This window comes from Manis pentadactyla, chromosome X (genome assembly GCF_030020395.1).
Source record: "Manis pentadactyla isolate mManPen7 chromosome X, mManPen7.hap1, whole genome shotgun sequence".
Taxonomy (NCBI): domain Eukaryota; kingdom Metazoa; phylum Chordata; class Mammalia; order Pholidota; family Manidae; genus Manis; species Manis pentadactyla.
The window spans coordinates 92,297,462-92,322,938 of record NC_080038.1 but is presented as its reverse complement, the minus strand read 5'-3'; the positions used below and the strand labels follow the sequence as shown (position 1 = coordinate 92,322,938).

The window sequence follows — 25,477 nt, the reverse complement described above, 5'->3', positions numbered from 1 at the left end:
ATTTACAAAACTTCCAAATGAGAAAGGAAGTGAGCATAAAACAATGTTGCACCTTACAGAGATATCTCTGGTTATCTTGAGACAAAACATTTTAAAACTGCTGAAAGTTAGCATGACTTAGACAATTTTCATTCACCAAAAAAACAGATGTAATCTCTTAACAGTTTAACAATTAGTAAGATGGTAACTGCTTTCCAAATGAACTTCAGTGAAAAAGACAAACATCTGCTGACCCAACTTCCAGGGCATTCTCCTTCACCCTGGCATGACTCACCTCCTTCCTTCTTCTCGGCATTAGATACAATGTCTACAGTGGACATGAGTAGACAAACACAGGGATGAGGTATTCCACATATTAAGGATGTGGAAGGAAAAATGCAAAAGCCCATGTCCCTAATGGTATCTGTTGAAGCCCATTTTTTAAAGCCCATTTTTGAACACATTTATTAAAAAATATCAAAATGCAGCCCTCCAGAGTAGTTGCAAGAACAACTGTCAAGAAGGAAGGTGAAAATTTACTAGCCATGGTTCAGCAGGAAACCTGTGCTTGATTCATGGATTGTACCGAGAAGAAGTTAATACCATGAAGTAATGAGTGTTGCTAACAATGTTCTTGTTCCACTTGGACCCATTTATCTTTGTCAGATTTATGTTTCAACTATAACAGACATTAAACCAAATATCAAAATAAAATGAACTTGGAACTAAACCTTCTAATTACCGTCTTCTTTTAAATAAGACATAAAAAATAACGACACACTGACATTGTTCTCCAGTAAAATATTATTAATCATGACAGCAAAGGCTTTTGTACTATTAATAAGTAAAATAAATTCATTTTAAATCATTTTAAAATCTTGTTCATTTCACGTTTTTCTCATTCTTTCCTATGCATTTCATAATATACACAGTATTAGTACATACATATAAGTATATAATATTAAATAAAATACATTGTGGTTACTTGTTCAAACCAATATATTTTTCTCTAACAAAATAGGAAATCAGAAAGGTTCGAGATAACAACACTAGTTCAGAGGTTAAGAAACTTCTTCTGTAAAGGGCCCGACCATGTCTTCGGTCTTACGAAAACATGGGTCTTTGTCACAATTGTTCAGCTTTGCAATTGTACCACACAAGAAGCCACTGACAATGTATAAACAGATGGCTGTGGCTACACTCAACACAATTTTATTTATGAAAACTGAATTTCATATAGTTTTCACATGCCCTAACCAGTGTTTTGATTTTTTTTCAACCATTTAAAAATATAAAAACTATTCTTACTTTGCCAGCCACACAAAATTACCTAGAAACAGGAATGGTATCTTTGTCATCTTTATGTTCCCCTGCACCTAACAAAGTAGCTGACATTCAATAGAGAGCTGTCAACTAAGCTTCTATGTGACACTGAAATTTGTCTTTGCTTTAACTTTTTCACAATTATATCTTATGTTCTGCTATATAACCCTTTTCAGAACATAAACTCCTTGACAGTAGGGATTTTTCTTGATTTATTCTCTGCTCTCTCTCTTCACAGCTTAGAACAGCACCTAGCATATAGAAGGCATTGGGCCTTGAACTAAGTTATTCAAACTTTAAGAATGCTATTTAATGCCAAAAAATAAAGACTGAAAATCGGAAGTGATGTTGGGTTCTGGAGTATATTCATGTCTTCTCTGTTACCTCCCTGAGCCCTTCCCCTGAGTGAAGCACCCAGAGCAGCCTATTTACAGCTGTCCACTACCATGGAAATCATTCGTTTACTAGCTTGTCTCCCTGACTAAACCGTAAGCTCCAGGGGGCAAGGGAGGTACTCAACTTTGTACCTCCACCAGGTAGCACTGGACCTGGCACATTGCACATATCAATATGTAAATGACTGTGGAAATGCATTTATGGCAATAAGTACTATTAGAAGCTTTCAAACAGAAAACATATTTCAGAAAATATTTCTATGTACAAACCAAGAACAGAGGCAGTGAACTGTGAAATTCACTAGTCACAATCAGTAAATTTGCAAACCTAGTTCCTTAAGTTCCTCTTCCTGGGACTCTTATCCCACTACTCCCTCAGTTGTGAACCTTTGGTGAGAATTACATATGGAAATTTAAAAATGATCCAGATTCCAAAAGAACATGTAGGATGTGAACAGTCCCCAAGAATGGGTTGTTTTAATTTGTCTGATTTCTCTCAGACTGTTCAAGTTCAGTTGGACAATATCCACCATATCATAGATAAGTTTTCACAAATGCCTAGGGTGCCTAACTGGTTTTCTTGGTTTCACTGGAGATAGCTGGTAATTATAGGTCTGCTTTGGTTATGTAACTGTATTCCTATTATGTTAATGTGTGTACGCAATTTAATTAGTAGTTTAAAACCTATACATGCTTAAGTTACTCTACAAGAAGATATGTCAAAGAAATAATCAATCTTCCCATGTTTTCTTCTGTCTGCTACTCCTATAGCTTTTCTTCTTCCTTCCTAATTACAACCCTTAAATAGAATTTGTGCCTCAAATCGAATTTACCGAGTATCATAATTCTTCCAAGTGAAAAAGATACCTCAAGACAAATACTGGGCATAAAAGCCACAGGGCATAAATATGCAAAGAAGCAAAAAGCTAACCTTTTCAAACAATATTGCTTCTCTCTCACTTACCAACTTTACATTTCCCTGTATGGCCCCAGAAGATGACTGGTTAGCCAGAGACGGGGAAGATTCCTCAAGGGAGGAACAACCTAAGACAGGCACAGTTGCAGGGGGACCATCAGGTGAGAAATTGGGGATCAACAGAGGTGAGGCTTAGAACCTCACCCCCCCATTTTGAGAGAAAGCTTCTGCATCCGTGGATGTTTTATTGCCCTTGTCTAGCTTGGATTAACACTTAGTCTACAGGCACACACCTGATCATCTACATTTGCTCTCTTACAGCACTAAACTATGTTTTCTACCTTTATCATGCATCTACCTACCACTTCAGCATTTTATTAAAAAAAATAATAATAATAATAGTAATAAGGGAGAAATGTGGGATTCACATATAAATCAAGTATAAAAATCAAACAAATATTCATATTTGACCTGATTGTTTATAGTTCATAATGCGTGATCAAAACCAAAAGTTTCTGTGATGACTGCCCTTGTACTGTTCACCATGTAAGAACTTACTCACTATGCAAGAATTTGTTCACCATGTAAGAACTTGTTCGTTATGCTTCAGAAGATTGGAGACTGACGAGAATTAGGCTTGGGGTGGATTAATGATTGTGCATTGAGTATTGACCCCCCTATACAGAATTTTATTGTTGTTAACAACCATTTGATCAATAAATATGAGAGATGCCCTCTCAAAAAAAAAAAAATGATCCAGATTCCATTACCTTTAGAACTGTTTACTGGGTAAGTTTTGTCCCACCTTTATAAGCTTTTCTTAGGAGGCTGTGTAAGAAAATACACGGTCTAGAAATGATTCTAAGTGTTCTCTGAGTCTAATGATATGGAGTAAGGGTATTGGGACTATAAATGTAACCAAAGGAAATTATGCTATCTGGACATTTTCTAAGGATCTAGTCTTTTCTGAAAACTATTTTCATATTTTATTATAGATTTTAAGACCTAGTTTACTATTAATTTATTCTGCAATATCTTAAGCATTTATTTAAAGTACTTATGCTGAGAGCACTCAAAGGTTCTCATCCAAGCTAACCAGCTCCTAAAAGACTGGTGATGGGTGAGAAAGAAACCCACCAGAGCAGTCAGGGAAAAACAAGTACACATGGGTTAAAGTATAATTCCAGGGGCCGAAATCAAATATTCTCTCTAACTTGATGAAAGGCAAAAGTGAGAGAACAAAAACTAAAAGCTTTAGGATTATTTATGAGAATTCTAACAGATAGAATATGGGGTAATTCTGTATTTATTCCATATAACTATACTATCATTAAGTTATGCCAAAAATGCAAAATATACTGATATAAATTGCTGAATAGAACCAAGTGTAAAATGAGATTTGCATGTGGAATCATACATTAAACACTGCCTCTAATAAATAAGGTTGAAAATGAAGTGTGCCTAGCAATTAATCATAAATCATCACTACCTTCATCTTTGGTACCCAAGAAAACTATTTAATTACCTGTATTAGCACACAGTCCTTTCTCATTTATGCATATGAATCCAGGGTCACCAGTATAAGCTGGACCTCCATGCAAGAGAGCCTTGTGTTAGCTAACAGAAATCAAATTCCAATGTGAATTTCTAAGGAGTCTCTATATGTTTATATTTTTAAGCTAAATATAGAAATCCCCTCTCCTCCAACTCTCTAAAAAAACAGCAGTCGCATACAAAAAAGCAGTAATATTCAAAAGGAAATGCACATGTCCAGACACATTTCCCTCCTTGTTCTAATGGCATTAATTCAGTTTGGATAAAAATAAGTTGTCACTACTAAACAGTTAATAGTCCTTAAGCACTATATTCAACATAAGAAAACCAGTTCAGTTACACTCAGTAAGCTCAAAGGCTATGAAACTTAGGACGCTGAATACAGGCACATGTTATTTTATTTGTGCTTTGCTTTATTGTAGTTCACAGGTAATGCTTTTTTTTTTCTTTTAATAAATTAAAGGTATGTAGAAACCCTGCATCAAGCAAGTCTATGAGTGTTATTTTTCCAACAGTATTTGATCACTTCGTGTCTGTCACATTTTGGGAATTCTTACAACAGTGGAAACTTTTTCATTAATATTATATTTGTTACCATTATCTGTTGCAAGTAATCTTTGACGGTACTATTTTCATTGCTCTGGGGTGCCACAAACTGTACCCATGTAAGAAGTGAATTTATCAATAAATGTGTATTCTGACTACACGAATAACCAGCCATTCCCCCATCTCTCTCCCTCCTGTTAGGCCTCCCTATTCCCTGAGACACAAAATTGAAATTAGGCCAAGTAATACCCTTACAATGGCCTCTTAATTGTTCAAATGACAGGAATAGTCACACGTCTCTCATTTACAATTAAAGCTAGAAATGATTCAGCTTAGTGAGAAAGACACGTTGAAAGCTCAGATAGGCTGAAAGCTAGGCAGGCCTCTTGTACGAAACAGCCAAATTGTGAATGCCTCCGATAGGCTGAAAGCTAGGCAGGCCCTTTTAAGAAACAGCCAAATTGTGAATGCAAAGGAAAAGTTCTTAAAGGAAATGAAAAGTGGGTGAACACATGAGTCATAAAAAAGCAAAACAGTCTTATTGCTGACACTGAGAAAGTCTGAGTGTTCTGGATTGAAAATCAAACAAGTCACAACATTCCCTTTAGTCAAAGCCTAATCCAAAGCAAGGCCCTAACTCTCTTCAGTTCTAGGAAGGCTGAGAGAGGGGAGGGAGCTACAGAAGAAAAGTTTGAAGCTAGCAGAGATTGGTCCATGAGGTATAAGGAAAGAATCCATCTCCATAATATAAAAGTGCCAGGTGAAGCAGCAGTTGCTGATGGAGAAGCTGCAGCATGTTATCCAGAAGACCTAGCTCTGATAATTAATGAAGGTGGCTACACAAAACAGATTTTCAGTGTAGATGAAAACAGCCTTCTAATGGAAGATGCCATCTACGCCTTTCATAGCTAGAAAGGAGAAGTCAATGCCTAGCTTCAAAGTTTCAAAGGACAGGCTGACTTGCTTTTAGGGGTGCATGGTGACTTTAAGTTGCAGCCAGTGCCCATTCACCATCCTAACAACCCCAGAGTCCTTAGGAATCATGCTAAATCTACTCTGCCTGTGCTCTATAAATGCAACAACAAAGCCTGGATGACAGTGCATCTGTTTACAACATGGTTTCCTGAATATTTTAAGCCCAATGTTGGGACCTACTGCTCAGAAAAAAAGATTCCTCTCAAAATGATACTGCCCACTGACAATGCACCTAGTCACCCAAAAGCTCTGATGGAGAAGGACAAGATTAATGTTGTTTCCATGCCTGCTAACACAATATCCATTCAACAGCCCATGGATCAAGGAGTCATTTCAACTTTCAAATCTTACTATTGAAGAAATACATTTCCTAAGGTTATAACAGCCATAGATAGTGAGTCCTCTGATGGATCTGGGCAAAGTCGATTGAGAACCCTCTGGAAAGCATTCACCATTCTAGATGCCATTAAGAACATCGGTGATTCATGAGAAGAGGTCAAAGATCAACATTAACAAGAGTTTGGAAGAAGTACATTTCAACTCTCATGGATGACCTTGAGGGGTTCAAGACTTCAGTGGAGGAAGTAACGTCAGATGTGGTAGAAAAAGCAAGAGAACTAGAATAAGAAATGGAGCTTGAAGATGTGACTGAACTGCTTTAATCTCATGATAAAGCTTGAAAGGATGAGGAGTTGCTTCTTACAGATGAGAGAAGGAAGTGCTGTCTTGAAATGGAATCTGCTCCTGGTGAAGACTGTTGAAATGACAACAAAGGATTTAGAATATTACAAAAACTTAGTTGATAAAGTAGTGGCAGGGATTGAGAGATTGATTCCAGTTTAGAAAGAAGTTCTGTTGTGGGTAAAATGCTATCAAAGTATCACTGCTACAGACATTTGTCTGCAGAAGAGTCAACCAATGTGGCAAACTTCACTGTTGTCTTATTTTAAGAAATTGCCACAGCCACTCCATCCTTCAGCAACTGCCAGCCTAATCAATCACTAGCCATCAAAATCAAGGCAAGACCCTCCACCAGCAAAATTATGACTCACTGAAATCTCAGATGATGGTTAGCCATTTTTAACAAAATATTTTTTTAATTAAGGCATACACATTGTTCTTTTAGTCATAATGTGATTTCACACTTTATAGACTACAGTATAGTGTAAATATAACTTTTATAAACACTGGGAAAACAAAAAATTCATTTAACTTGCTTTATTGCAATATTCATTTTATTGCAGAACCAAACCTGCAATATCTCTGAAGTATGCCTGTAGTTATTCAATTAATTTACTTATATTTAAAGAGGCAAGGAGGAGATTTTCACCAATCTTAACTAGAAGCAGTACAAAATGCCTCTATTACAAATATGAACCTCATGCAAATTTGAGCTTAGAGTTAAAGAAGATGTGTAATACTACCGTACTTCAGTCATCTTTTAAAGTTACCAAAATAAAATATGTAGTTAACAGTACTGTTGCTTTGGTACTATTACCTTTATCTGCTTGTGGGAAATTTGAAAACACAGCTCTAGACAGAGGAGGGGAACAGGATGCGTAAAGAGTAAATTTAATTTACCCTATGCAGGAAATTATAAAAATTACACAAAACAGAGTTTTTTTTTTCATTTTTGAAAGTTTTAATGAAAGAACTACTTACTAATTTTAAATTTTTAGTCAGTGACCATACTCTACAAAATTCAGCTTTACAAATTACTAAGGACATGCTAATAGTGTATGCCTCATCAAATAAGCAATCATCTAAACATTTCGAATTTAGAGCTTGAAATCTGTCAGACTGCTACCATTACTCAGACAGTCTATCTATACTTGTTTCATTGAGTATCCACAATATGAAAAGTGACATACCAAAGCAAAGAATGGGTGTCAGACTCCAGAGAACATTAGCAATCTACTAATACACTAGTAAAGTAAAACCTAACCATTCAGATCTTTCTGTTAACTGGACTCATTCCAGGATTTTAGTTAGCTATAGAATCAATTGATTTTTTAAATGAGCTATAAGTAATTAAGAGTTATAGTAATAAAAAACGAGTTAATACTTTTAAAATGTTCTGTAGTAATTTCCTGTTTAGCCCAATATCCTCTCTTATCTGCATCTACAAACCTGTACAATGAGAACTGCTATTGATAAAATATGATCCTCAGGTATAACAAGAGTTTCAATTATTGGAGTAAGATAGGATTTGAATATTGCCCTTCCTTATTTACACTTCTCACCAAAAGTTTCACCAAAGTATATTACCCAGAAATTCCAAATAATAAATTGTATTAGCAACTCTAAGGTAATTTATTTCTTATCAAGCACCTCATATACTATTAGTGTGTATAATGTTGTGCTATTCTATACAATTACTTAAAACGTTTTACACCTCAGGGTATGTATCCTAAAACACATATAGACTATTTAGGCCAAATGGTCTAAACCTTTATTTGTAGATCTTGAACGTCTAAAAAAGCTGGATCAATAGGAACAACACAATAAAGGATGAGAATCAAGAAAAACAAGATTGTCATAACAGCCATCATGTAGGACAAAAACATCTATTACATTATTTGTACAAGGAAGAATACCTATAAAGAGTGAAATAAAAAGGAAATTCTATATCTGGAAATCCACTTCTGTGTTTTAGAAACAGAACAACTTAAGTGTCTTTTCCCAATCAACTTTGATAATGGAATTTTAAAGTTTTCCATTATGAAATTGTTGGCCTCTTTCTTTTCAATTGATGCTCTGCAAAAAGCAATTACAGACAACTTTCCATTATTAGTAGGAAATAATCCATTCCTAGCTGGTTTCCCCTACTACCTAACACTCCTCTGAGTTGTCTTCTACTTCCACTAGTTTGTGTGCAAGGAAAATGTACTAATTTTCTATTTAGCTAAAATGAAATATTATTAGACAGATGTTACAAAAATGCCATTTCTTTAGACTTTTATGTACCTAAATTTAAATTCCAACTCAGCCACTTGCTAGCTTAGGCAAGTTACAAAACCAATTTATTTAGCCTCTCTCTATGCCTCAATTTTCTTACCTAAAAACAGAGTATAACTATGCTTCCTACTTTGTGGCATTGTCATACAAGGTTTCACTGAAATAATACATGTAAACAGTATAGTTATATGTCTGGTCTATATGTGCACAGAAAATGAAAGCTATAATACTCCATAAAATAACTTGTTCACTCTAAATTCATTACAGCCAAACTGAAGATAATATTAAAAATATGTAACATTCAACATACAAGTAAGGCTTTTCTCAAAGAAGAGATACAATCTTTAAAGAGTTTTTTATTGATCTTTGGTTGTTACTTTTAGTCAAACCATATTTCTCTGACTTCTCATTCCAACATTCCTACGGAAGGAAAACTTCCCATTGGGAAAATGTGGTTCCAGGTTGTACCTTTCTTTAAATCACATTTATGAATCCACAAGTAAATCTTAAAAAAAAATCCACAGATTTAAAGAGGACAGTGGCAGTTTCCTAATCAAACATTAGAATTAATATTCAAATCACAAAATAGAAATGTTGTAAAAAGTTTGAAAACATTGTAAATGCTATACACAAATTGGAAAAATTAAAAACTACCACGAATCATTTTTGCTTAAGGTTATAATCACATAAAAGGCAGGTGTGTCACTAAAGCAGAGTGAGAAAAAGAGTAATAGAGGAAAATATCAAAAAGTACAGTGGGCCCTTCAGGATCATATAGGACCTTATAGGCTATTTTAAGTATACTGGCTTTTGTACAGTGAGAGAAATGGGGAGGCATGGTAGAAATTTAAGAAGCCAAGTGACATGATGTTGTTCAGGGTAAAATTTATGTGCTGGGAATGGAATGTAGAGGGTTATGATGGAACCAGAGAGACCAGTTAGGAGCTGTGGTAGTCCTAAGTGTCCTACCAGTATTGTGGCAGCCCAGATGAGACTTCAACCAGTGTGGGACCAGTGAAGGTGGTAAGAAATGGTCAGTTGTTGCAAGTACCTTACTTTGAAGGGAGAGTTAATGGGCTCCCTAATAAATTGAACTTAGAATATGAGAGTGAGTAGTCAGGGACGATTCCAAAGTTTCTAGCTTTGTAAGTAACTGGACAGATGGATACACCATCAACTGAGAAGGGGAAGGCATTGGGAGGAGCAGGTTTGGATGGGAATATTAGCAGTTTGGTTTTGGATATGTTACTTTTGACAAGTCTAGTAACGAACCAAGGAGAGATGTTGATTATGGAGGTAGGCATGGCAACTAAGCTGGAGGTATGTTTGAGAATTGTGAGCATAGAAATGGAATTTAAAGCCATACTACTGAATGCAATTATAAAGACAGTGTAGATGGAGAAGAAAAGATGTCCAAGGATTTATCCTTGGGCCTCTCTGACATTTTAAGTTTGAGGACATATAAAGAAATCAGCAAAGAAGACTGAAAAGAAGCAGAGAAAGAAGTAGGTGCAAAACCAAATCAGTGTTGGGAAGGGGGTGGCATTTCAAATTAGACAGAATGATCAGCTGCATCAAATGCTGCTGCCAGGTCGATTAAAGTGAGAACTGCGACCTGACCATAGGATTCAGCTGCATGAAGATCTTTGGTGACAATAATAAGAGTTTTGATGGACTGCTGAGATGGAAGCCCAGCCAGAGTGATAAGAGAGAAAGTAAGAGGAGAGAAATCTGAAGCAGTGAATATAAACAAAATTACTGGAAGGTGTGTTGCTTCAAAGGCGAGTAAAAATAGCATGGTAGCTGGGAAGGGAGATAAGGTCAAGAAAAGGTCTTATAAAATGATTCAGCATGCTTCTATGCTGCTGGAAGAGGGGAAAAAATTATTGGAGCAATATCCCTGAATAGATGAAAAAGAATGGAACCTTGTATACGAATGGAAGGATAGTAATATGAAAAGTTCATCTATGGTGACAAGTAGGAAGGCAAACTATGTGAGTGTAGATTCTAACACGTAGATGGGGTGATGGGAGTCTGTGGAAGTTCTCTTCTTAGTGCTTCAATTTCCTCACTAAATTAAGCAGCAATGTCATCAGTAGAGAATAAAGATGAGGAAGAATTCTGAGAACTGAACAGCAAAGTAAAGGTGTGAAGTAGATAACTAGGTGCATAATTGAGGGGCTAGATTAGGGACAAATACAATGATTGAAAACTTAAGAGCCTACTTGGGGCTTTGGAAAAGGAATCTGTTTCAGAATCATTAATAGAACAATACTAGATTGGAGCAGGCAATACCTGGAGCCAGGAGGAAGACCAGTTAGGAAGCTGTTTTCATAGTCCACAAGAAACAACTAGAGAGGGATACTGTCTAAACCAGAGCAAGAGCAGCTGGAGGGCATTTGAGGAAACAGATGTAAGAGTCATTGCAAAAGCAGAACCATTGGGATTTGGCAAGGAATTAGAAATGACAGAAAACAAGTGGAGTAGAAGATGGCCCACAAGTGTCGAGCTTAAGTGAACTGGAGTTGGCACTGCCATACTAATGAACTCGAACTATTTCAATACAGCAAAAATTAGTAACCAACTGGTGATCAGGTTCAAGTAGTAAGCATAATTTGAGTGAAGTCTGAGAAAAGAGAAGAAAGATATTAAAAGATTAAAAGTGTTAATAGTGTCAAAGAATGCTGCTGTTTCTGTTGTCTTCATCCTTGTTCTGGCTGATTAAGATATGACAACCAAGTGGTAAACTGAGGGACTGTCTAGGTGATCAGGAAATACTGGCAACTGAAGAAAGAACAGAGCTTTCTTTGATAATGGAAGGGAATGCAACAAATATTCATAAACTTATTTATACAGAAGCTTATATGCCAGGCACCATTCCAGGATTATCATCTCCTTTAATCCTAAAAATAACCATATGTGGTAGATCCTCTTAGACCTTTGTTGCAGTTAAGGAGAATCAAGTTTAGAGAGGTTATATGACTTCTGCAGAGTAATGCAATTAATGGCAGAGCCAGCACTCAAACCCATGTCTGAATGACCACAGAGTCCAAGTTCTTAAGCACAACACAATACATGCTCTGCAAAACTCAGCATCTGGGTAAGGTAATATGGGCTGTTGAGCTTCTGAGGAGAATATCAAAGCTAAAGATCTTAGAGGTGGAATCATTCCAAAGAATGACACATTCCAAAGTGTAGTCATACCTGTAATTAGCTAAATGTAGAGATGTAGAGGTCAGAGTTTAGGAAATCAAAGAACTAAGAGCAAAAACACACTGAGGGATTATCAACCTAATAGTTGAAATTGCCAATGGATAGCAAGGGATAAGTCAAAAAGACAGCCAAGTGCTATCATCATCAAGGAAGCTCAGCAGATAATTGACCTCATAAGAGAAAGGGTTTTTAAAAGATGGTTCAAAGAAGATGGCATGGAAGGAGCAGCAGGAAAAAGGGTATATACCACAGGACTAGGAAGAATGGCTGATAAGGACAGGAATATCAGGACTTGTGTCAGGGGAAAAGCCAGGTACTTGTGGCTAGAGAGAAGGAAGAGTCAAGGAAAAGTTTAAATATAAAGGGAGTTTGTTTGTATCCACTCAACAACTTTCAACGAATATTTATAAAGGCCTGCTAAGTCTTCCAGGTACAGCAGAGGAACAGGAGGAGTGGTGACAAGATGCTACAGAATGGACAGGGTTTTTCAGTAATTCTTAACCCTTATTTTTGTGTGGGTGAGGGGAACCTTTGAAACTCCTAGATAAAAAGACATCTACCAAAAAGAAACTTACAAAAATAAGTGGGATAGAATTATAAATGAATGAATTATGAATCAGGATCTCCAGTTCTCTGGTCAAGTAAAGCAATGTAATATGACCCAATACCTCATTTCTATACTCTCCTATCACAAACTGCTGAATACTCAAAATATTATATTTATTACCAAAGATCTAATCTAGACAACAAGCTAAAAATACAAGAAACATGCTAGAAAATGTAGGATATATGACTTCTGCTAACAGAACAAAGTTAGAGGAATTAATTCCTCTGTCTCCTCTTCTGCTTTTTTTTCATGTCCTCTGCCCTCCCAACTCTACTTCATATACCCAACAAGATTCCTTTTGCTGTTTTCAGCAAAGTGGACATAGGCCTGTTTTGCTTTATAGAGAGAGTAACACAAGGATCAGTTAGCTGAAAAATTGATTCAGTGTGCCAGAGACTACTAAATACTTGAGAACAAAAATAAGTAAGACAGCCCCTGCTCTTAGGTGCTCATAGTAAAAGAGACAGACAAGTAAGGATGTTTTAGCTCAAAATACAGATATTTTTTAAAACACTTCTACTGTATCAACAAGTTTCTGGTCTTCCATGAGGTAATATAAACATTGTTCTTATAAACACACCTACCTGAAACCCAGGGTTATTCTGGGCACATACATTTTAAAATTACAACAAAATTAGGGGTCTAACTTACCATCATTTTTTCAAAGAGATCCAGTACTTCCTTTTCTGACAAATACAAAGATCGTTCATCGTATAAGGGCTGAGCTGCTGGAAACTCACTCATCGCAACTTGAGAATCAATAGGATGTTGAATAAGAGGTTTTTCTTTTTTGACAGTAGATTTTCTGAAACTTGTAATTCGATCACGCTGCAAAGAGGAAAAAAATAAGAAGCCCTAAGGAAGAGATCAAGAATCATGGACATGAAGAATTGAAACATCAAAATGGCATTTAGTATAATATATATCATTATTGTCTTCTGACAAAATGTTATTTTAAGTAGCAAGCTCCAGTTAGAGATTGTACTATTTTGAAACCTTGAAGTAGCTCTTCAGTCTCAGAAGTCTGGGGTGTGAAAGGTATTCCTTAAAAGTAAAACTTAGTCCCTTGTCATTTCTGTTTTGCACAGGAAGTGAAAAACGTCCTGCATCAAGTCATGTGGTTGTTTGAGGGAAAATGTGTTTTTGGTAGCAACTTTCAAACCATGAAGAAAAGAGAAAAAAAATAAAAAGAGCTGCCAATATCTAATTCTAAGAGGAAATTACAGTGTTTCCTTCCTGAATATGCCAAAAATTTTGACAAGTATCTATAAATTCTTCGTCAATGTAGTAGTACAGTACAGTGGTACAGAGCATAGACTCTGGAACCAGACCACCTGGGTTTGAGTCTGCCATTTGCTAGGGTCTGAGTAACCCTGTGCAAATTACTTGGTCTGCTTTTCTCATCTCTAAAATAGGGATATTAGTTGATGTATGTTAAATAAATAAATAATATTCTCTACAACCTAGGGTTATCGTGCGATTTAAATAAGTTGGTATGTTTAGTGTGCTTAGCTATCTACTACTATCATTGTTACTATTACTATTATTATTAATAGTTCCACAACCTTTTTCTTCCCTAAAAAGTGTGACCAATGAGACATTACCTTTTTCATTTACTGCAAATATAACACAAACAAAACTATCTTATTCTTACAAGTGAAGCATCTGCTGTTTTATGGATATGGACTCCAAACCACTGATACCACGTACAATCTCTAATAATTAGCTTACTATTTCACATAAAGTGAGTTAACGACTCCAGTTGCATGTAAACAGACCATTCTGTTTTAAGCCACAAAACATTAAACATCAAAATTAGTAATGACCATAAAACTGAATACAACTCTGTTTTATTCTGTTTGCTGTTAGGAAGCACATGCATACTGCCAGCTCATGTTAAACCTGAAGACATGTTAAATATGAGGAGAGCACATCTTCACTGCCGTGTTACCAAGTTATTATAAATGACTTCAACTATACAAAAAGCATCACAAAAGTTACTACCACAACGTATGTATATTTTTGTTAACATACTTTTTATTTTGATTCAAAGAACACTTTTTTTTAATTAAAAGGTGTACTTTGAAAGAAACATGAGCAGTTTTAAACAGCTTATTTGGGATTACAAAAACTATTTTACTACGTGGTTGCTTACAAAGAGACTATATAAATAACAATATTTTAGAGCTGGGAAGAAATTTGAAAAATTATCTAGACCAACTCTCTCATTTCACACAAAAAGTGACTCACTAAATTCATGAGCCCCTGGTTCCTATCCCAGCATTCATGTTAAGATTAATTTCTTTGAATCATCTTAAACTATACTTTCAAATTTTCTTTTAACTCTTTAAGGAAAATTAAATTGGTTTAGACATTCAGTATATCTTCAAACAACTCAAGAAAAAAATATTAAGCAATTCCAAATAAGCTGAGTATGTATCCAATAGTCAAATTTCACTGAAAGATATGGTGGACAAAAAAGCATTTAAATATGCAATCGATGATTAAATCCACTTACCTCTGCTCTGGTCCCTTCATATCACTTAGTATTTACTTTTGCAGTGCTAGGATTTTTACTGAGTAGCGTTATTTACATATATATTTAATCTTCCACTATGCACTTCATCTCTATCTAGAAAATTGGCTTTTGCTTTCAACTATATCTTGATAAAAAAAATGAAGTTGAGCCATATATTTTCACCTCCTTAAATCACTAACCTTATTTTGCATTATTTGTAGGTAGGTAATTTCACAAAGAAAAAAAATGACACTGGTTAAAATACCATTTCTTTAAAGTTTAGCTATAAAAGGGCACATTTAAATTTTAAGCCCATTACCTTTAGTAAGTTTTACTACAATGGATTCAGCACAAAAATATTTAAGGGTTTAAAATTTAATAGCACATATCTGACTAACATATGAACTTAACTTCCTTTCTATTTTAAATTAATTTCCCCCAATATTAACATTAACATTTACATATTTATAGTCAATTTTCTTAGCTATCAAAAGAGGAAACATCTGTGTTTTCCAGAGCTAGTGTTACATAGAGATTTTAAAAATTTTTGGTTAAGGTATATGTCAGGACAATAATATCAAAATTTTGTTGAAATCTAATATAATTATTCATGTTAATATTCAAAAAAGAAGTCACTCTATTGACAGTTCTTCCATTCTGCTGTGTTTTGTAAACATCCAGAAATTTTACTTACATATCTCAATGCTTTAATGTCCATCCACTTTAATAAAAAGGCAACATGCACAAGTAATGTAATAACATGCTACTAAGACCACCTTACCACATCATCGGCCAAAGTTTTTATTTGAATGTTCTATTAAAACCAAAAGGAGAAAAAAAAGAAGAAATACCTGTCAGGTAAGGGAAATACATTGATCAAACAAGAAAATAATTAAATGATTCTCATATTTTATCAACTATAACTAGTCAAAAAGAATTTGGAAGTTTAAATATGTGAACACATACATCTTTTACAAAGGGAAAAACAAAACAACCATTTAAAGAGTAAAAGTGAAGCTTTGGTGGGAAGTGTATGTTTCTCAAGATGACTCCCAAGGTCCCAAAGTCAGATTTGGATCATGTATCATTACCGCAGTGCTCAAACAGAAGAAAAAACATAGCAAAGTCATAAGGCCTTTCAGGTTTTTTCAGTGGTTGAGAAGATCAATGTTTTAAAAAGTAAACAATAGGAGAAATGTCACAGTTAATGGTAAATATAATGAAACAGCTCAGTCTAGAACCCAGAAACATGTGGTAGATATTTAAAGGACACCTTTATAAACATCCTAGGTTAAATAGAACTTACTGATTCTGTTAATATATGCCCATTTCTCAAAAACTCCAACAATTTTTTTTGCATGTGGTTTTTTGCTTCTAAGCTGAGAATCACTGCAAATGGTGTATTCTAGTTAATAAAGTACAATGGTTAATAAAAACTACCACATCACATAGATGGGCACCACTATTTGAAGAATTAGAGTAGAACAATACTAAAGTAATAAAGCAATACTAAAGCAAAGTAATATCTAATAATTTAGTAATCTTCCATGATTCATAAAATACTTCACGATCTTCAAATAATAACATATGACCAGCATGAAGGGCAGTTGTTATTATAAGTTTGTTGAAATGCCAATTCAGAGATGTAATTAGGAAAGAACCAGATTTTTTTTTTTAATTGTCTGTTAGGAATTGAAGTTAACCCTTCTGCCAAATCCTGGACATTTCTTTCTTTCAACAGAAGCCAAATGATGTGCATCAACTTGGTCATACATGTTCACATCCCTTTTTACTAAGAAAAAAATTCTCTTTTCACTGGTGGGGGAATTCCACTAGGAGTTTTATGTAAGGAAGAATTATTTGGTCTCAGGAGCTCATGAAATTGTCTTCAAGTTCTACTAACCAAAGTCTACTAAAGATCATCCTCCCCTGGATAAGGTGAGACAAATATACTATTATATGTATAGTTCTTTTTCTACTTTTAATCTATCGATTCTCTCAAGGATCTACTTCTTCATCTTTGTACCATGTCTTCATCACATCCTGCTGATACAAACCCCAATTAATCTTTCCTGCCTCGGGAAAAAAAGAAAAAGAAGTGGAAATATTTATATCAGAACTGAAGCCATTTTACGAGAGATCAATTCATCCTAAGACCATCGCTACCTGACACTTCTCTTTAATTTTCCCAGTGGGTTTCAGAAAACTGTATTATGCACAATGACAGGCTTCACAATTTCCTGTAGTGTAAGATCAGGGTGAGAAATGTCAAAGACTCAAAAGTACCTCAACTACCCTGCTACCATCCGGACGTGCACCTGCCCACTTGTGTTATTATTAGACAGATATACAGTTATATATATATATATCAATCAACTTCTGCTTTACTTTTCATCCCATCCTTTGGGGTTATAAACTCAAGATTGGAAAGACATCTATATCTTCAAAATGAGAATGTAAATTAGGAGAAAAGATGATTTGATTTGGTCAAATTCTCTAAGTTAAAGGATACATATGGAATGCTTTAAATCTGTATTTCAATTGAGTATATGTTGACAGTTTAATCATGCAGGACAGAAACAAAGAAAAAAGTATTGCTAACAATTTTTCCACCTTGTCTTATGGGGCAAGACATGAGTTTTCATCTCTTCCCCCACCCCCAGACTTCTTTTTAAATAAACATATGTTTTGTCCATATTAAATCACAGTATGGAGTTAAAGGCTATTAAGCTAGACATTATTTGAGATAATCTGGTCAAAACTGCTCACTTCAGAAATGATGAACCTGAAACTTGAACAGTCTAAGAAACCTGCACAAGGACTACAGATATGGTTATTATTAACTCTTAGTCAACATATGACCTTCTCAGTTATTATAACCAAACTCTAGGATATTAAGGATTGAATTACTGAATTGAAACAACTCATGGTCATCTTAAATTCACAGATAGCCCCTTGGGTAACTGCCTTTTGCCATCATTACCCAGGGAGTCCAGCATCATCCCAAAGAGCAACACCATGGCACCAACTGTCCTTCCCCAATACCTTATATCTCATCTACTGAACTCACTTTGACCAATTACTCTATGTTCTTTGAGTTGCTAATTAGTTACTCCCCATATACAATCTATATGAAAATTTAGATTCTTCAGTCTTTCATAATTCTTAAACTTTACCTTCTTAGTTATTCCTTAATACTGCTACAATTCTAAGAATCAGGCTACTTCCCTTAGCTTTCCAGGTGGGTGGCAGGAAAGCAAAAATGGGTATATAGTTAAAAACCCAATGTAATAGAAATCCACTTGCTAACATAATCTGCAATTTACTGTTACTATTCTTATTATTACTATCATTGTCAGTTTCTTCTACATGAGCAAAAAGGGGACAAAATGTTGTCTCAGAGGGACAGGACAGACTTTCCAAAAGGACAGTAACATTTATGTTACTAGTACCATCTGCATTGTGTTAATTCAGGTTGAAGACTTCCATGTCACCTTGGTCTCCTCACTCTCCATTCCCTATTGCCACGTGGCTCTCAAGTCCCATGGTAATCTTTCTGCAGACCCCTCTTCATTCTCACACAAACCATCCCAGTTCAGATTCTAATCACCAGCAACAAGCTCCTCATAATTACCTCTGCTTCCATTCTCTCTTCTTTTCAAGAGTGATCTTTTCTTAAAGCAAATATCCATTTAAGTCATCACCTCCCCTTACCTAGATTTCTGTAATAACATCCTTTCTTTCTGCTTCCACCTTTCCCTTCCTATAGCCAACTTGGAACATACCAAAGTGATACCGTTAAGACTGAAGTCAGATCATATCATTCCTCTGCTCAAAACATTCCAACAACTCTCTACTTCCATTCTGAGTGAAAATCGAAATCCTTACAATGGCCTACAAAGTCCTATTGATATGCATACTCTCTATATCCCTCTAACTGCATCTAGTACTGTCCCTTTCATTCATTCAGCTCCACTCACAATGAACACCTCACCATTCCTCAATAAGGCAGTAAGCCACATTCATTGGCTCTTCCCTCTACCTGGAATGCTCTTTTCCATTATCCATATGCTTACTCCATCACTCTACCCCCATTTGAGTTTTGGCTCAGTGAGGCCTACTCTGTCCATCCTATTTAAATGGAAACAGCCACCTCCTCTGCACACTCTTAGCACTCCTGACCTGCTTTACTGTGCTCTACTTTTTCTTGTTTCATCCAATAAAGTGAGTTCCATGAGAACAGGGACCTTCGTTTGGTCAGGGACAAATCCTTAATGCCTAGAGCACTGCTTGGCACATAGAAGCTCAATAAAAATTATAGATGACTATAATGCTCCCATTCATATTCAATGGCTACTAATGACCTACAGAATAAAGGCTAATATCCTTAATATGGCATTTAAAACCCTGTATTATTCAACCCTAGGCTACCTTCTATATCTTCCTCCCTGATCCATATTCTATAAAAAACAAAAATGGAAATCCTTTTTCCAGTGCATACCCCATCATGTCCTGTTTTTACACTCAATGTTTTCTCTACCTGGAATGCTCACCCAACTAGATATATTTCTATTTCCAGAGCTTCTCCTGAGTTTAAAGTTTGGTTATTAATAAACCAAATTTTGACCCTGGTCAAAAATAAGACTGAAGGAGGATTATGCTTTGCTCCGTCTTTTCTTAAACACTTTTTTTTCTTAACAGGCATCTTCAAGAATGATAGAGCACCCAAAGGACTATAGGAAATTTTACCCATGTAAAAAATTATCCCAATTACTTGTGATAGAGAACCATAAAGAAAAACACTCTGCTTCTGATTTCTTAATTTACACATTTCATTCAGCTACAGAGTGTATATCGTACATAACTATGCACATTTGACTATTACGGATATTTTCGCATAGATTTCCCTCATGTAAAAAAATCTGCCTTCATAAATACCTTCTTGATACCATTACTTAGAACTCTTCATTATAACTGTTTAGAAAAAAAGAAATGTGATTTATTAAAATACAAAATCTTTAAGTATTGAAGAGACTGAGTTTCAGAAGAGGTGACTATTGGCTGCTGCTGCACATTAAAAACACATTGAAATTAAACTAGATAACTTAGAAGAAATGGACAACTTTCTAGAAAAATACAACCTTCCAAGACTGACCAAGGAAGAAACAGAAAATCTAAACAGACCAATTACCATAATGAAATTGAATCAGTAATCAAAAAACTACCCAAGAACAAAACTCCCATACCAGATGGATTCACTGCTGAATTTTATCAGACATTTAGGGAAGACATAATACCCATTTTCCTTAAAGTTTTCCAAAAAATAGAAGAGGAGGGAATACTTTCAAACTCATTCTATGAAGCCAGCATCACTCTAATAACAAAACCAGGCAAAGACACCACAAAAAAAGAAAACTACAGACCAATATCCCTGATGAACATAGACGCAAAAATACTCAACAAAATATTAGCACACTGAATTCAAAAATACATCAAAAAGATCATCCATCATGATCAAGTAGGATTTATTCCAGGGATGCAAAGATGGTACAATATTTGAAAATCCATCGACAAAAAGAAGGACAAAAACCAGATGATCATCTCCATAGATGCTGAAAAAGCATTTGACAAAATTCAACATCCATTCATGATAAAAACTCTTAACAAAATGGGTATACAGGGCAAGTACCTCAACATAATAAAGGTCATATATGACCAACCCACAGCCAACAACATATTTAACAGCAAGAAGCTGAAAGCTTTCTAAGATGGGGAACAAAACAAGGATGCCCACTCTCCCTACTTTTATTCAACATACTACTGGAGGTCCTAGTCACGGCAATTAGACAATACAAAGAAATAAAAGGCATCCATTTTAGTAAAGAAGAAGTCAAACTGTCACTATTTGCAGATGACATGATATTGTACATAAAAAATCCTAAAGAATCCACTCCAAAACTACTAGAACTAATACCGGAATTCAGCAAAGGTGCAGGATACAAAATTAATACACAGAAATCTGTTGCATTCCTATACTAATGATAGACTAGCAGAAAGAGAAATCATGAAAACAATTCCACTCACAATTGCATCAAAAAGAATGCACTTAGGAATAAACCTAACCAAGGAAGTGAAAGACCTATACCCTGAAAACTACAAGACACTCTGAAGAGAAATTAAAGAGGACACTAATAAATGGAAATTCATCCTATGCTCTTGGGTAGGAAGAATTAATTTTGTCAAAATGGTCATCCTGCCTAAAGCAATCTACAGATTTGATGCAATCCCTATCAAATACCGACAGCATTCTTCAACGAACAAGAGCAAATAGTTCTAAAATTCATATGAAACCACAAAAGACCCCAAATAGCCAAAGCAATCATGAGAAGGAAGAATAAAGCAGGGGATATCTTGCTTCCCAACTTCAAGCTCTACCACAAAGCCACAGTAATCAAGATAATTTGGCACTGGCACAAGAACAAAACCATAGACCAGTGGAACAGAATAGAGAGTCCAGATATTAACCCAAGCATATATGGTCAATTAATATATGATAAAGGAACCATGGATATACAATGGGGAAATGACAGCCTCTTCAACAGCTGGTGTTGGCAAAACTGGACAGCTACATGTAAGAGAATGAAACTGGATTACTGTCTAACTCCATACACAAAAGTAAACTCAAAATGGATCAAAAACCTGAATGTAAGTCATGAAATCATAAAACTTTGAGAAGACAATATAGGCAAAAATCTCCTGAATATAAATATGAGCAACTTCTTCCTGAATGCATCTCCTCGAGAAAGGGAAACAAAAGCAAAAATGAACTCATGGGACTACATCAAACTAGAAAGTTTTTATATGGCAAAGGGCATCATCAACAGAACAAAAAGTTATCCTACAGTATGGGAGAATATATTTGTAAATGACATATCTGACAAGGAGTCAACATCCAAAATATATAAAGAACTCACATGCCTCAACACCCAAAAAGCAAATAACCCTATTAAAAAAATGGGTGGAGGATATGAACAGACAATTCTCCAAAGAAACTCAGATGCCCAACAGGCACATGAAAAGATGCTCCACATCGCTAGTTATCAGAGAAATGCAAATTAAAACCACAATGAGATGTCACCTCATGCCAGATAGGATGGCCAACATTGAAAAGAATAAGAACAACAAATGCTGGTGAGTATGTGGAGAAAGGAGAACCCACTACACTGCTGGTGGGAATGTAAATTAGTTCAACCATTGTGGAAAGCAGTATGGAGGTTCCTCAAAAAACTCAAAATAGAAATACCATTTGACCCAGGAATTCCACTTCTAGGAATTTACCCTAAGAATGCAGACTCCAGTTTGAAAAAGACAGATGCACCCCTATGTTTATCACAGCACTATTTACAATAGCCAAGAAATGGAAGCAACCTAAGTGTCCATCAGTAGATGAATGGATAAAGAAGATGCGGTACATATACACATTGGAATAACATTCAGCCATAAGAAGAAAACAAACCCTACCATTTGCAACAACATGGATGGAGCTAGAGGGTATTATGCTCAGTGAAATAAGCCAGGCAGAGAAAGATAAGTACCAAATGATTTCACTCATCTGTGGAGTATAACAACAAAGCAAAAACTGAAGGAACAAAACAGCAGAAGACTCACAGAACCCAAGAATGGACTAACAATTACCAAAGGGAAAGGGACTGGGGAGGATGTGTGGGAAGGGAGGGAGAAGGGGGAAAAAGGACATTACAATTAGCACACATAATGTAGGGGAGTGGGCACCGGGAAAGCAGTATAGCACAGAGAAGACAAGTAGTGATTCTATAGCATCTTACTATGCTGATGGACAGTGACTGTAATCGGGTATGTGGTGGTGACTTGATAATAGGGGGAATCTAGTAACCACAGTGTTGCTCATGTAATTGTATATTAATGATACCAAAATTTAAAAATACATTGAAATTATTGTATTGGTTACAATTAAGTTATCTGTAATAGAAAATGAATTATTCCTGCCACACAACTGTCCTCATATAGTGGTCAAAAAGAAAGGTACAAGGAGTTCAGAACAATAACAAAAAATACCAAAATGAACATGTTCAGAGAACTGTAAAGAGCTGTCTTTGACAAGATTAAATCACAGTTTTATGTAAACTAACCTTTAAAACATATTTTTAAATGGTTTTATTAAAATACATTCTTATTTATAATGATGTTCGAAAGGGACAAGCTCTCAAATGTATCTGAATTTAATTTATAAAGGTGCCATGTGTCTCTCATACCACATGCAAGCAGACATTATGGATTTTACTACTGTGTACCAACTGTAGAGGTATTAAGGAGTTAAAAAAATAAAAAAACAAAAATAACCAAAATAACTTTATTAGAGTCACACCCCTGAATTAAAAGCACTGATTAAAGTCATTTTAGTAAGTTTCTACTGTGCAAATCTAATGATAATGGTCAATTAGTATGAGGGCATATTGTACCAATAAGTATAGTGACCATATATTTTCATTAAAATCAACTCTAGAAAAGCAATAAGCTTATGCATTAGTCAAGTAATCAGAGTTTATTAAACTTCATTTATGATCAGTTATATTAAATATAACTTAGTACAGTATTATATGAGTATTGTATAATTATAGAAGTATCGCTCCAGAGTCTCAACCCCTTAAAAACAAGAGAAAAGGATGATTTACTTATAAACTCTAATGCTGAAGTTCTGATTGAAATCCAAGCTACAAGCATCATTATTGCATGAAAATTAAGTTTTAATTTTTTCAATCAAGCAGAAATTAACAGAAACAGCAAGATGTGAAGATTCAGCTCCCTTATGGCTAATGTCACATGGTAACACAATGCTTTATAAACATGGTGCAATTACTCTAGTACCACAGAAATCTGACAACTAAATTGCACGTAAGTCAAAACTCTTACTACCAACTCAAAAACTCAGTCACACTATTTGACTACCTCTTCTCTCTTAAGGAAATAAGTTGTCCATCACAATAAAGATTATTTACCACCACCCCCTCACCATTTTAGTTTCTTGTTCTCTAAGAAGAACAGGGGCAATATGACACTGAAAATCATGTTCAATTCATTGAACAAATATTTGGGCATCCACTATGCACCTGTTCAGTGCTGGGCACGTGGAATACAATCATAAACGAGATAAGCATATGTTCTTCCCTTATGGAGACTGCAGTCTAGATGAAAATGAAGTGAACGAAAGAACAACTGTATCAGAGAAATTCTGAGAGCTCTGATAGGGTAGTACCCTAAAATTACCTCCATATACTTTGCACAGTAGAAGGGCCCTTAAGGAAGGCCATTCATATCAATCACTGATCCAGGGTTTTAAACCTCTGAACATCCCTGCCCAATACCTATTCAGATCAGTGACAGTCACAGAAGGAAGCTGTTACTCTTCAAAGGCCTACCTTTCAACTTTTCAGATCCTGTTCTCACCCTACATTTTATAAACCAGTAAGACCAAGCAAGCAATCAAGGCTACTTAGTCACCTGACAAACCAAGATGAATATTCTGTTTAGGCATTCAAGTGCTTTATCATAAAGGTTTTTCTTTGTTTGTTTGTTTGTTTTTTAGTTGAGTAACTCTCTGTTGTGTTTGTTTCACCAAGAAAGCTATGTATAATCTGATTTTTAGAACTGGGATCAATTAGAGGTTCACTTCAAAGAAGACAAAAAGAAAACAAATTTTGGCTTTCAAAATCATCTAATTACTACTGCCTACATTTAAAACTTCTCCAAAACATTCTTTAATCTCCTTCCTAACAGCAAGGGTCATTTTCAGGTACCCACATATTGTGTCAGGCACTGTAGTCTTCCATCACCATTAGCCCTTATGAACAGATGGTAGATCAGTTGGCAGTGTGTTAGGCACTGGGATTTAAAGAGATGTGGTACTGCCCTCAAAGGGCAAAAGCCTAGTAGTTGGGAAAATGAGATTACAGGCATTAAGCCCCTATTCTATACCTTACATTGTTGTGGTTAGCATCTCAAACTGTCCATTTCATCATTTTTATACAGCAATGCTTGTATTTCTATTTTTTAACCATAAGGACCCATCTCAAATTTTAATCCACCAGAATTATTGGCTATTACAAAACAAAATTCTTTCTACCATTTTTATGGCAAGAAAAAAATTCCTTTGGGGATTTTCTTCTGAATATGCTCTTCCAATTTATAATGAACAAAGTGTGTTATCTACCAGAAATCAAACATGACATCACAATCTAGGGCTTCAGTCTTCTTCATGAAGAAAAAGACCATGTTACTTCATTGGATACGTTTTGTAAGTCTGTCATAACAAGATGTGCTCAATCTTAAATTGTCTTGCAATAAACTTCAGGCTTTAACTGCCAAGAGGGGTAACTATGATATGGGCACCCAGCAGTTTATTCTGTGTAATGAGCATGTCAGGACTACGGACAAAACGTTCAGGAAATGTATGTTTG

At 35.4% G+C, this 25,477-nt stretch overlaps 1 protein-coding gene across 6 annotated transcripts in view; it reads right to left on the bottom strand.

Annotated features, from left to right (window-relative positions):
* Window positions 1-25,477, bottom strand: part of DIAPH2 (diaphanous related formin 2) — a 953,825-nt gene that overhangs the window by 862,053 nt on the left and 66,295 nt on the right. For 5 of the 6 annotated variants that reach the window (XM_057495928.1, XM_036919627.2, XM_057495929.1 and 2 more), the window contains exons 2-3: window positions 15,766-15,798; window positions 13,118-13,294 (exon numbers count right to left, since the gene is read on the bottom strand). In XM_057495928.1, coding sequence (XP_057351911.1) covers window positions 13,118-13,294; window positions 15,766-15,798 — 210 coding nt within the window. The remainder of the gene's footprint in view (window positions 1-13,117; window positions 13,295-15,765; window positions 15,799-25,477) is intronic. The other variant, XM_036919628.2, reaches the window with a different exon arrangement.